Below are 12,539 nucleotides of genomic sequence, written 5' to 3'. Positions count from 1 at the left end.
TAGTATGTTTAAATTGTAGAGCATTACTTTAATTCTCCCTGATGGTGATTTTGCTTTAGACCAAATGTTTGACACCAATCAAATGTTTGACACCAATCTCATGTGGTTATCAAAGCCTATCATTATATGTGTGTTATTCCGTTTTCCACAGGGAATAACAACGTTAAAACTGATGAATCTGGCAAAAATGATTAACTTTATCTGTTTGTAGCACTTGTGGTTGTTTAATTTGTCTAATTTATAATTTTCCTTTGTTTCCTTTCCTTTTCTATAGCTGTTTATGCTTTAGGTTTTATGTTTAGTTTCTCATATGTTTATCTTTTACATGCTTTTGTATGTGCTTACCACAGGTGCTTACATTGTTTTAAAAAGTAAGCAAAAAAAGAAGAATGGATAAAAGAAAGATATCGCAAACGCGCGTAACGTCTCGCGAGATCTCAACACCATTCCTTTTTAGGAAATAATCAAAATCGTTCTGACATCTGTTGAAAACGGTTGAAAACTAATCGATCTCGTTCAAAACATTTTCATTCTCAAATTAAATTCACTTTTCAGACAAAGCTAAAGTAATAGCAAGTTAAGCAATAGGCAACATCATTTGTAGTTTTGTGTGCGTCATTACGTCAAGACACAATCGTTACGTCCAACGTCAGTGTTTTGAAAGGAGATGGCTGGTTAGCTGCTGAGAGATTGGGATTACTCTACAGCGGAAAACGTACCCAAACAGGTAGCTATTCTTTATATCTTTGCATAATCGTCCTGGAATATGACAGCCTCCGGTCAGTACTGTTCAAAGAACTTTACGAGCCACACAGTTGTCCTATAATATTATTTGAATAGGGTCGTACCGTGCTGCTAGCAACGCCAGCTAATGTTAGCTAGCATGGTATGCTAACGCACAAACTGACGTTAGCTAACCTAACCGTAGGCTGACTCAGCCTAAGAGCAACGTTGACACGATTTGTTGCTGAGATGTGTGCAACTCACCTAACGCTAACGATTTAACGTAGCGACAATTAACGACAACTCCCCCCCCCCCCCCCCCTCCAAGCTTCCTTTACATTCAAGTCGACGGCACATGTGAACTCAGTGGCAAACTATTTTGCTAGCTGAAAGCTGCTAGCCCGTGGTTTGTTAGGAGCTGATCTGGGGATCGAACTGACTTGTTGATTTCGCCATTAACCAGATTATGAACGGTGAAAGATCCATACCAGACTCCCCCCTGTATGGGTGATGGAAGCACGTCTGCAGTCATATGACAGTAACTCCAGTGACACCGAAAACTGGGAACGAAACGCAACAAGCCGACCTCGCAAACTCTGCAAGCACTTGAGGTGAGCAGCTGAGAATCTGTCAGACCTCCTGGGAAGAGTTCATGGCAGCAAGTGTAACTCACTGGTAGGAGGCAGGATTAATGCTGGATTATAGATTAGTCAAATATTGTTACTTGAAATAGGAAATGATAATATGGTATGTAAGTAACCAAGTATTGCCCACCTGTTTCAAATATATCAGATACAAATCATACAGTCTCTGTGAATCAGTTCATTTATATTAATGTTGTACATGACTCCTGTCTTGTATTAACTAAATCACTGGATTAGCCAAAAAACAGAGATTCCCATTTGGTTGTTTTATTTATATGTAGCGAGTCTAGATTAGTTTACATAAGGGATGAGGGGATGAATATAGTTATGAAAAGCATCAAGTGATTATTTCAATACAATTTATTTTGTATAATCACAAATTTGCCTCAGAGGGCTTTAAAATCTGTACACAAACAACACCCTCTGTCCCAGGACCCTCACATCGGTCCTTTTCCTACAGCAAATCTGTTTATTTAGAAGGAACAATAGAAAGGCGGATATGATGTAAGGAAAGACAGGTAAGACTTGTGAGTTTCGTCTTAGGTCAAGGGGGGTGTATTGTTAGCCTGTTGTCGGAGGGTCAGTTTGTACTGACTGTGAATTATCACCCTGCAGCTGTACTTGTCACCTCTTCCTTTTCTCCCTTTGATGAACCCAATAACTCGTGGACTGTTGGTTTTTCTTTAAGTAAGCAAATTTGACCGGTCAGTAACAAATTTTAAAAGAAGGGTTAGAAATTGCATGATCCCACATCGATATTGGTTTTGTGTTAGATTCAAAGGTGATTGCAACACAACTTGGCTGTATTCTAAGTCTGTGCGTAACACTCTTATTACAAGCTTACAGAATGTGGTAGGTCCGGTTGTTGCATACGTTTTTAAGGCCTCATATGTAAGCTTGCTGAATTGAAGGTACATATGTTAACGATAATAATTTACACTCCCTTAACTGTTAAGAATACTTGTGTGTAAACCAGGTGAAGCTAAACAGTGAGACAACCCTGTTAAAGTGTAAATGTCTTTATCCCATATTCTGGCAGATGTGGTGTTGTTTTTCATACAAGGATTTGTTTCATTAAATGCACAGAAGTCGCACCACATCTGTAAAACCTTTGTCATAATTTACAACTTCTGTATGAAACATACTCTGGGCTTGAGAAACAGAGAGGAATGTTAACTTTGCCTTTGTTTTGAAAAGAAGCAGTCAGGCCAGAGCATCTAGAGTGGAGGCAGAACAGAGGAAGATGAGCATGCATGGTGCCAGTGGAGGCTGTGACCGTTCACGTGACCGCCGCCGCTCCAGCGATCGCTCCAGGGACTCCTCGCACGAGAGAGACGGCCAGCTCACCCCCTGCATTCGCAACGTCACCTCACCCACCCGCCAACACAACAGTGGTGAGTGTGCAGGGAAAGAATAGAGGACTCATGTGGATATCATGTTAGAGGTCCACAGCTCCTGGCTGCTACTGTTGAGAACAGCATTTATCAACTTGCTGCTCAGACATGGTTTATGCCAAAGATGAAGAATGTTTCTCATAAATGCAGAAACTTCCAAATTCAGACACAAAATGATAAAAAAATGTATGTCATTAATTATGTCTTAACACATTTGTGATGTGATGTGTGCCCTGAGGTTTGTGTCCTAAGTTAAAAGGGGAAACAGTCCTTTATGAGTCATTGCTCTGCCTGTTTGTTTGTAGAGCGAGATGGTGGCTCGTCATCGAGGCCCAGTAGCCCGCGGCCTCAGAGAGTCTCTCCCAGCGGCTCCAGCAGCAGCGGGGTGGTGAGCAGTCGCACCAGCAGCCTGTCAAGTACTGAAGGCGCCTTCAAGAGCTTGGGAGTTGGAGAAATGGTTTTTGTCTACGAGAATCCCAAGGAGGGGGGAGCGGGTGCCACTGTGGGAAGCCGAAATATTAGGACCTCAGAAAGAGTCACTCTGATTGTTGACAACACACGCTTTGTAGTAGATCCTGCCATCTTCACTGCACAACCCAATACCATGTTGGGCAGGTACAGTATACTTTGACCAGTATTATTATCTGTCATTACTCATTATCGCCACAAATACTGAAAGTATTTAACTAATCAGCAACGTATAAATCCAGTGTATATGCATATAAATTTAGGTATAAATGTGCTATGGCAATTTTGGATTTCTTTTGTCTGTGATTCAGAGAATAAATAAAGTCTCTTTATTTCAGAATGTTTGGATCTGGAAGAGAGCATAATTTCACACGGCCCAACGAGAAGGGGGAGTACGAGGTGGCCGAGGGCATTAGCTCAACAGTTTTCCGAGCAATTCTGGTGAGTTTCTCTCTACGATTTTCTCTGAGAACTCATCTTGTTACTGCTTGACAGATTGAGCAATGAATGAGTTTGGCAACTTGTAAAGTCTAACCTGTGAAGCTCTCAACTTCTGTTAGATGGCAAAACGCTTTACCAAAGTAAGATACTGTTCAAGGTTTTTTTTATTTAAAGCTTTGAGTGTTTACGTTTGGGCACTTGATTCATTTATGTATGTTTCATATTATGAGCTAATGGATTAACACTGTTTGAAATGACAGCCTTCTATGTGATTTCTGTCTAATTGACAGGATTACTACAAATCTGGGATAATCCGCTGTCCTGATGGAATCTCTATCCCTGAGTTGCGGGAGGCGTGTGACTATCTATGCATCTCCTTCGACTATAGCACCATCAAATGCAGAGACCTCAGTGAGTATTTCGTCTGGGGCATTGTAGCTGTTAATGTTACCCATTAACGGTGGCAGTTTGAGTCAGCGTTAAAAAGAAACGCAGCAAGGCTGTCTTGTCACTTTCTTCCTCTTAAGCCTTACACAACAGAAAACATGTTGAACAGCAAAGAAAGTACATAATCATAAATGTATTCTATTGTAGGTAGAACTTTTATTTTTAGGTTTTTATTTAGTTCAACTCATGGTGGGAAGTTGTGAGAACCAGTATTAGTTGGTTCACATCTTCTTACTGATACAATCTCCTTTGTTATCAGGTGCCCTGATGCATGAGCTGTCCAATGATGGAGCTCGGCGTCAATTTGAGTTTTACCTGGAGGAGATGGTGCTGCCCCTGATGGTGGCCAGTGCCCAGAGCGGAGAGAGGGAATGTCACATTGTAGTCCTTACTGACGATGATGTGGTTGACTGGGACGAAGAATACCCGCCACAGATGGGAGAAGAGTATTCACAAAGTGAGTACACACTAATACAGACTACAGGCACACAGGTCTGCACCTGTACAAAAGACTGATATGTGATTAAGACATTTGTTGTGGTTCTTCTCTTCGCAGTCATCTACAGCACAAAACTGTACAGATTTTTCAAGTATATTGAGAACCGAGATGTTGCCAAATCAGTTTTAAAGGATAGAGGATTAAAGAAAATAAGACTGGGCATTGAAGGTAAGTTGGACTCTCAAATGGTAAATACTAATGGTTTTATTCTTCCTTCTCAATGGAGTACTAAGGGCAAAGAAAAACATAAATACATGACAGATCTGTTTGGGTATGGCAGGGAAACTATTAATATGGATTAAAAAGGGAGCAGTTAGTTAGTGTCTGACCCAAATTAATAAAAGGCACAGTGATATGGAAGGAGTCAAGCATTAGAATTGATAGTATAATGTGTGAGTGAGTTCTAAAAGAGAAGACAACTGACATCTTGCAGAAGGGATTATTTTGATATTACTGAGAACAATTAAAACCAATTACTTTTTTGTGTTCCAATATTAAAGGCAAATTGTTTTCAAGGACATTGAAAGCAGTTTACCACTTCTTTGGTGTGTGTGTGTGTGTGTGTGTGTGTGTGTGTGTGTGTGTGTGTGTGTGTGTGTGTGTGTGTGTGTGTGTGTGTGTGTGTGTGTGTGTGTTGTATGAATGGACTAAATGTCAAGGAAAAGGCTGTTAATCTTTGCATATTGGCTGTCCACCAAAACTGCAGTAAGGTGACGGCTGTCGCTCAGTGCACTCTAGCCATAAATGCATGAAAGAATTACCAATTACGTCTTTCAATGTAGACTATATTGGAGATTCCTCCGCTCCATAAAAAGGCCAAAAACCAGCAAGTGGTGTTGTGTTATATCTAACCCATTTGTAGTTTTATTTATCACCACAAAAGTTATAACTCGAATACGTAGCTCAACACTATCAGCTCTTTGTCCACGATAAAAGACTGTTACTTTAACTTACTTACCAATTATACATTCTCTTTTCCAAACAATCCAGCCACATAATTAGTCATGAGATGAAGTCACACACTTTATGACCCTCCTTTCCTTTGGAATATGCACCAGCATTAATGGTTTGAGTGGCATTTAACAATGTAACAGGACGCTCACCAGAAGTCATCCTGGCCAGTCATAAACCACAGAACAGCGCATCGCCCATTGTAAATAGAAAATATTCCTACAATGTAATCCATTAAATCACACTTCAGGATATTCTATACTATTGACAACAAACTGTATTAGTCTATTAATCCACTATCTGATCTTTCCTCCTCCAAACTATTGTTATTATATCAACCTTTTAAAATCCACTTCTAAGCCCTGAAACATCATTGGTGTTTTGACCACTTCACTTACTGGTCAAGTAGTTGTTGCCCCATCATTCTGGTGTTTTTGTCTTCTAGGTGACCAGGACTGGTTTACAAAAACTGAGCTCATGATTTGTCCACACTGTTCCTTTGGCAGGTTACCCTACATATAAAGAGAAAGTCAAAAAACGACCAGGAGGTCGTCCAGAGGTAATTTACAACTACGTCCAGAGGCCCTTCATCCGCATGTCCTGGGAAAAGGAAGAGGGTAAAAGCCGCCACGTGGACTTCCAGTGTGTCAAGTCCAAGTCCATCACTAACCTGGCGGCAGCAGCAGCCGACATCCCCCAGGACCAGCTGGTGGTGATGCACCCTGGCCCCCAAGTGGATGAACTGGACATCCTACCTAATCACCCACCCAGTGGGAATCACTACAGCAACAACTACAGCAATGAGCCTGACCCTGATGCACCTTCACCTGCTGTCTGAGGACACACTGGTCCTCTTTCAATGCCTCTGCCCCTCTCCTATTTCTCTAGTCCTTCTCCCAGCATGCTGCAGCATGGAGCGCCAGGGGCACCATAACCATATTGCCTTGACACCTCCTTTGCAGCCTTAGAGCCTCAAGAACCTGGTTGACTGTAGAAAAAGAAACTTGAGGGTCTTAAGATTGGTGGAAGGAAGAGTTCAATATTATTTTTGTTTTTTACTTGACCAAAGGAATTTATTTTTCTGTTTGGGGAAAAAAAAGATCTGTAAAACACTTATTATTAACATTATTATTTACAATGTTATTGTACTTTAATTTGATGGTTTTGACTGAGCACTCATGTGGTGTCACTGTTTTTTCACAGGGTTATATTTTACTGATAGTATTGATTTTGATTATCTTGAGTGGCCTAACTACTAAATGTGCTTTGGGGAAAATATGACTTTCTGGTCATCGAAGAAAAAAAATGTATCACCGCATAGTGTCATGATCTCTGGTTCAACTCCTCTCAGATGTCTTTGAATCTTGTAATTGGGTATGTAGTTATTGGCTGGATATGTGATGTTATGCTCTTCCCGCAGCCAAGATATTAAGCAGCGCACAGGCTGTTGTGGTCAGAATCTTTTTGTGCAAAGCTTGAAATTGTTGTTCAAAAATAAAACGTCAAATCATCAAATAAAGACATCAAAATACCATTTTTGTATATTCAATCCTTAATATTCTAAACCCTACCAATAGTTTCAGTAACACCTGTCCCAAGACTAATCACATTGATGTGATGAATAAGAGAGGAAGTAAGTTGACAGACCAGAGACGTTAACTATAACTATGGCCTTTTTAAATTGCCATAGCCATTATAAGTTCAACAAATCAAGTCTGGCTACAGCTAATGGCTGGACATGAGATCATAAAGAGGATCCCATTGAGAAGAAAGGTCTTAAACATGACTCTTTTTGAGAGTCTCTTTTTTCTTCTTTTTTATGGTAGATATATAGTGTAGCAGTCAGTCTTCAGTCTACACTTTCTAATGTAATTTGTACCAGAACATCTTTTGAAGATTGATAATTGACTTTGTAGTCATATTGTCCGACACATCCCTACGAGAGGATCGGAGCTGTCCGCTGATCACCGCATGGTGCCGGGTTGGCTAAGGTGGGGAAGGAAGTCAGTGGTCAGACTTGCTGTTCCATTATAAACACCTCCCTACCCTTTTGAGCCAATGTCCTTTTCTCTTTGGCGTCCTCATCCTCTGCTGCAGGTGTGTATGCAGGTATCCCATGATGATGGCGGACATGCAGGTCACATGATAAGATCACACCAGTTCAAGTCTTGACCTCCTTCAGCTTGTCCTGAAAAACATCTTCCTCGTTCTGACCTGATGCTGCGACCTCTCGCGTTGTTGAGTAGTTCTGTGCTTTTTCCTTCTTCCCAAGGATATTTTCCACCCTTCTCCCCAACAGGTTCTCCAGAGCTGCAGACACCACATATGGAACTGCCTCCTCAAACACCGTCTGACCCTCTGAGATCACAGTGGACACGTCCATCCTTTGGTGCAAATAAGTAGACAATGTTTTTTAGGTTTTACATGGAATTATGTGTAAAAGTAATCAATCTGCATTATTGTTTTATTGTTTATGCACATTTAAAGGTATAGTGTGTAGTGAGTGGAGGGGGTATTCAGTTGGTTGCAATCTGCAACCACACCAGTAGATGCTGCCAAAACCTACACACTGTCTCTTTAAGGGCAATTTTAGCAAATGTTTTACTCTGAGCAAAACAGACTGTGAATTGGGATTTCACATTGACAGATGACATAAATCTTCCAAAGTATTTACTGATATTAAAAGAGGTTTGTCAATATTAGTCAGGAGATGGTTACACCTCTGGATTTCCAACAGCTCTTCTGCAATCGTTTCTCCCAGCGTCTGCCCTCGTACCATTAGGAATTCCAGGCACCGTTTGGAGATCCAGCTTCCCTTCACCTGCAATAGGACAAGGCTGTAAGATTAATTGATGTGCTGCTTTGCTTTGATGGTTGAGATTGAAAAACAAATAACATAAGAAAGGGCTTTCTGATTGTCACCTGGCATTAGTACGGTGGCCATTGTGTGTGTGGGGAGGCAGCAGGCTGATAACCGCTTTCAGGTCTGTCAACTGAAGGACTGCTTTGTCAATGAAAAAGTAAAAGAGTGTGGAAAGAGGCATGACTGTGTTATGTCATAGCTCAGCAACCTACATTAGTCACACAGTATCTACAAATATCCTTAATTTATTCTGCACTTTCTTTTTGTGTTGCCGTGCAGCGGTTGGCCAGTCGGTCCACCAGTTTGGTCCAGACTGAAAGATCTCCACAACTATTGGATGGACTGCAAGAATATTTTGACGGACATTCATGGTCCCCAAAGGATGAATCCCCCTGACTCTCTCACTTATATCAACATCTACATGATGGATTGCAACACAAAATGAGGTACAGACATTCATCGTTCCCACAAGATGCATTCTAATGACTTTTGTAATCCTCTGAAGTTTCCTCCAGCACCACCAGCAGGTCAAAATGTACATTTATCACACATCAAATATCTCAACATCCATTCAAATGAATTGGCACATTTTTTACCAATTAATCCTACTGTCTTTGAGGATCCTCTTACTTTTCTTCTATAGTCATCATGACTGATTTGACTTTTCAACTCTTTAATTGAAAAATCTTGACACAAACAGATTTTTTGCTGTGAGATTTGATGCACAGATTCATTGTCCCCAGAGGATGATTGTAATAACTTTGATCTCATTGAGCACCATCATCTGGTCAAACTTTCAATCATTTATTTTGTCAAATACTTTTGTTTATGACTGACTACGTGCAAAACTAATGACATCCAGTTTCAGATGCAATTTGTGTTTGGTCTTAGTCTTGTTAAACTACAAAATCTACACAAAATACAACAAAAACAAATTACAACAAATAAAATAATAAAACTTCTAATAACTAGGCTTGTGCTTAATGAAAAATATATACTACATAAAATGTAACACTAGAAACAACAGTTATTGTTGTTTCTAGTGTACAACATGATATTATATTATAAGCTAGAAAAGGAGTTTTACTTACGTGACTAGATTATTGGTAGAGACAATGAACTCCACTTTGGTCCAAGGGTTCTTAAAACTGAACCAGCGGCTTTTTAGTGTGATGAATGAGCCGTCTTTTATTTTGAACTTGTAGCACCTTGTATTGATCTTTTCTCTCACCTGCAGCACTTACAGCAGACAGCGACAGAGGGGGACAAGGACAAGTAATGGATGAACTGTCCCCAGGTAAGATGAACTACAATACTATTTTCACCCATTGCAGCAAAGCACTCCAATTCCACCAGAGCAGAGCAGATCAGATTGACAGACATTAATCAGTGTAATCACTGAACATTGACAGCAGTCCTGGTCTTTGGCAGAGCTTTGCACATAAGTGCATTGCAGTTAATCAAGTGTTATCCCTACTATAAGATACATACCTTGCCTGTGACTTTCTGCTAAATGAGCATTATCATCTTCATAACAGTATGTGTAACATGAAGTTCCCACCAGCTCATAACCCAAAATGGCAGTGGCCCTTAAAAAGAAAAGAAAACTATTGTTCACTTTATTTTCTTTATTGTGAAGTTAAATTGAATAATTACTCAATCTCAAAATGAAATCAAACCATCACTATCTTTATCATGAATGATAAGGGGTGTATACAGCGTCTCATCCCAGAACAAAGTCCTAAATAACTTGGATAGCGATCAGTCTTCATGAAAAGACCACCTGAAAAACAAACAAAAATGTAGCTGTGGAAATGGCAGCCTGTAAATTACAGTGTAATTGTATTCTAGCCTACAATACAACAACAAATAAGTACACACCTATATCTACTAGTACCAACATATTGGTAAAGGGAAAAACACTTAAGATTTAGAAACCAAACAATATTGTCATTTGAACTTAAGGTGAATGGTATGTAAATTGTTTGCATGAACTATTCCGTGTTTATGTTTGCATAAATATTGACTGAAATAATTCAAGCACTTTTGCTATTCCAGTATTGTGAACTACTTTTTGCATTGGTGAGTCCCTCTTGTGGTGCAGTAACCGCTGAGGACAGCTGCTCCTTGACTTCAGAAATGTCTTTAGGATGTAGGTAATCAAACAGGCTCTGACTCATCAGGTTATTCTTGAGACAAACAGACGAAATACGGGAGTGATTACACAAGCCAGTATTCACAATATGCCATTCGTTCTCAAAATGTACACTATAGGAAAGTCAAATGTGTAGCACAAAATAAAAGATTTAGAACTGTTTTCATATATCATTTAAGTTACAGAAATAATAAACTGCACCTACCTTGCCATAGTTTAGGATATTGCATACTGATTCAGAAACAAACAATATTTTCCCTCGATCACAGTCAACAACAAACAGAAAACCATCAGCATCCTGTAGACAGGAGAAAAGACAGAGAGCAGTGAAGGGGAAGATCACAGTTTCTAACATTAATTTATTTAATCTGAAGATCATAATTTAAGGGCTGACCCAAGACTCTTAGTGGCACAGAATGAGATTGTGTTTGTGGTGCGAATACACCCGAACCCTTGATTTTCCAGCTTCTTATTGATGTCAGTGTAGAGTAGTTCAGAAGCTTTTTCTTTTTGGAGGACCACCTTCTATTTAAACAGATGCCCTTAAATGTGCATTAATTGATTTTGGCCACTTGGGGGGAGTAGGACACACAAAACACTAAGTTAAAACAGGAATAATGATAATAATGCATAATATTGAACATGATCATTAAGTTGGAGTCATGATTGTGTCCACCTGACAAATATAAGTCCAATATTCACTTTCCTTTCACGAAAATTGTGAGCATACTATTCACTCTTGTAGTTGGCGGTGAAGTGGGTGTTTGCCTGAGCTGTATAGTACAGATTGATTCGCATGAATTGATAAATACTGTGACTAAAGCAACACATACATTCTTCATTTTGATTAAAAGTGAAATCCACTGTAGTAGATCTACTGAGTGTTTTAGCTCCTCATCTGATAAGAAGGCAGGTTTGTGATTTACTTCTGTGTACCGGTTGGCAGCAAAACCTGCATTTCAGAGACAGAAAGTAAACAAGCTGTTTGAATAGGAATCTTCATAACTTAAAAAAATACCCAGCATTTTCTCATCTCTTAATGTTTTCATGTGTTGTATCTGATTTAGCATTGCATGTAGTTGACACTAATGATGCCAGCTCATCTATGAAGCTGTTCATCTTATCCCTGCGTCTCTTCTCTATCTGACAGTGAGTCTTCCTGCAGCACAAATAGTAAAGAGATTATTTCCAATCCTGCTTTCACACTATCACGGTTCATGTGAAATGCAGTTGTGGTCACCATGCATTGTTAGTGGAGCCTTGCTGGTCACTACACACCCTGTAGAAACAATGAAGGTCCATGTTGAGTGATACTCTTTAGATTTTCTTTCAGCAGTAAGGCAGTGTTTTAATCCACATTTCATACAAAATAAAATGGAAAAGTGGGAGACCTATGACCAAAACGTAGCTTCTTTATTTCATTTTGTGCTGACCATGTGTGATAATCAATGCTATTTGTCCATGCACCTGTCTTACAGATGCAGCATTAGAATAAATACCATTTAGTATCATAACATTATTTTATAAAAAGTAACAGTAAACATGGTATTCTGCTGTTTAACAAATATTATAGGTAACAAAATGCTTTTATTCTCTTTGTCTAAATTGACATTTCATAAAGAAGACACAGCACAATTGAGCTGATCACAATGTCAAATCATAAAAACAAATAAACCCAGGACCAAATATTGTAAGAACTTACATTTATTTGTGAAGAAATCCCATTATTGTAAAGTCAATGTTAAGAAGATATTAGATATAAGTGTCATATCCCCTCTTCAAGAGGTGGATATTTTATTCCAAACAATCAATAAACATTAATTCAAACATCTGACATCTGCTAAATAGGCCAACAGAACGGAAACAAAAGCAACATGTTTTACCGGCCGCGGGTTAATGCACAGATGGAGTGTGTGTGTAGACTTATAGGTATACAGTGGAGCTTCCTTTCCTT

The 12,539-nt window shown here is 39.5% G+C and overlaps 1 protein-coding gene across 4 annotated transcripts; it reads left to right on the top strand.

The window, feature by feature from the left end:
* The first annotated feature begins 622 nt into the window (after positions 1–622).
* On the top strand, positions 623–7,099 carry btbd10b (BTB (POZ) domain containing 10b). Of its 4 annotated transcripts, none has more exons than XM_068730939.1 (9): positions 623–727; positions 1,187–1,334; positions 2,568–2,761; positions 3,067–3,376; positions 3,568–3,670; positions 3,961–4,081; positions 4,377–4,574; positions 4,674–4,784; positions 6,074–7,099. In XM_068730939.1, the coding sequence occupies exons 2-9, from the start codon at positions 1,234–1,236 to the stop codon at positions 6,403–6,405; spliced, it is 1,470 nt and encodes a 489-aa protein (XP_068587040.1). In that variant the 5' UTR covers positions 623–727; positions 1,187–1,233; the 3' UTR covers positions 6,406–7,099. The 4 variants fall into 4 exon arrangements, with proteins under 4 accessions (XP_068587040.1, XP_068587039.1, XP_068587042.1 ...); XM_068730938.1 differs by having other exon boundaries at positions 2,565–2,761; XM_068730941.1 differs by lacking the exon at positions 1,187–1,334 and having other exon boundaries at positions 627–727; positions 2,565–2,761.
* The last annotated feature ends 5,440 nt before the right edge of the window (positions 7,100–12,539 follow it).

Source organism: Cebidichthys violaceus, unplaced genomic scaffold (genome assembly GCF_023349555.1).
Source record: "Cebidichthys violaceus isolate CVI_PGR_0920_01 unplaced genomic scaffold, fCebVio1.0.p SCAF_5, whole genome shotgun sequence".
Lineage (NCBI taxonomy): Eukaryota > Metazoa > Chordata > Actinopteri > Perciformes > Stichaeidae > Cebidichthys > Cebidichthys violaceus.
Note: the sequence above shows the minus strand (reverse complement) of the source record. Positions and strands in the feature narration are given on the sequence as shown.

Excerpts from the sequence above, each read along its gene's own strand:
- btbd10b (XM_068730938.1), top strand. The coding sequence starts at position 1,234 with ATGGAAGCACGTCTGCAGTCATATGACAGTAACTCCAGTGACACCGAA. Across the intron at positions 3,377-3,567 it reads CCCAATACCATGTTGGGCAG|AATGTTTGGATCTGGAAGAG; the intron begins GTACAGTATACT and ends TCTTTATTTCAG. Across the intron at positions 3,671-3,960 it reads CAGTTTTCCGAGCAATTCTG|GATTACTACAAATCTGGGAT; the intron begins GTGAGTTTCTCT and ends TCTAATTGACAG.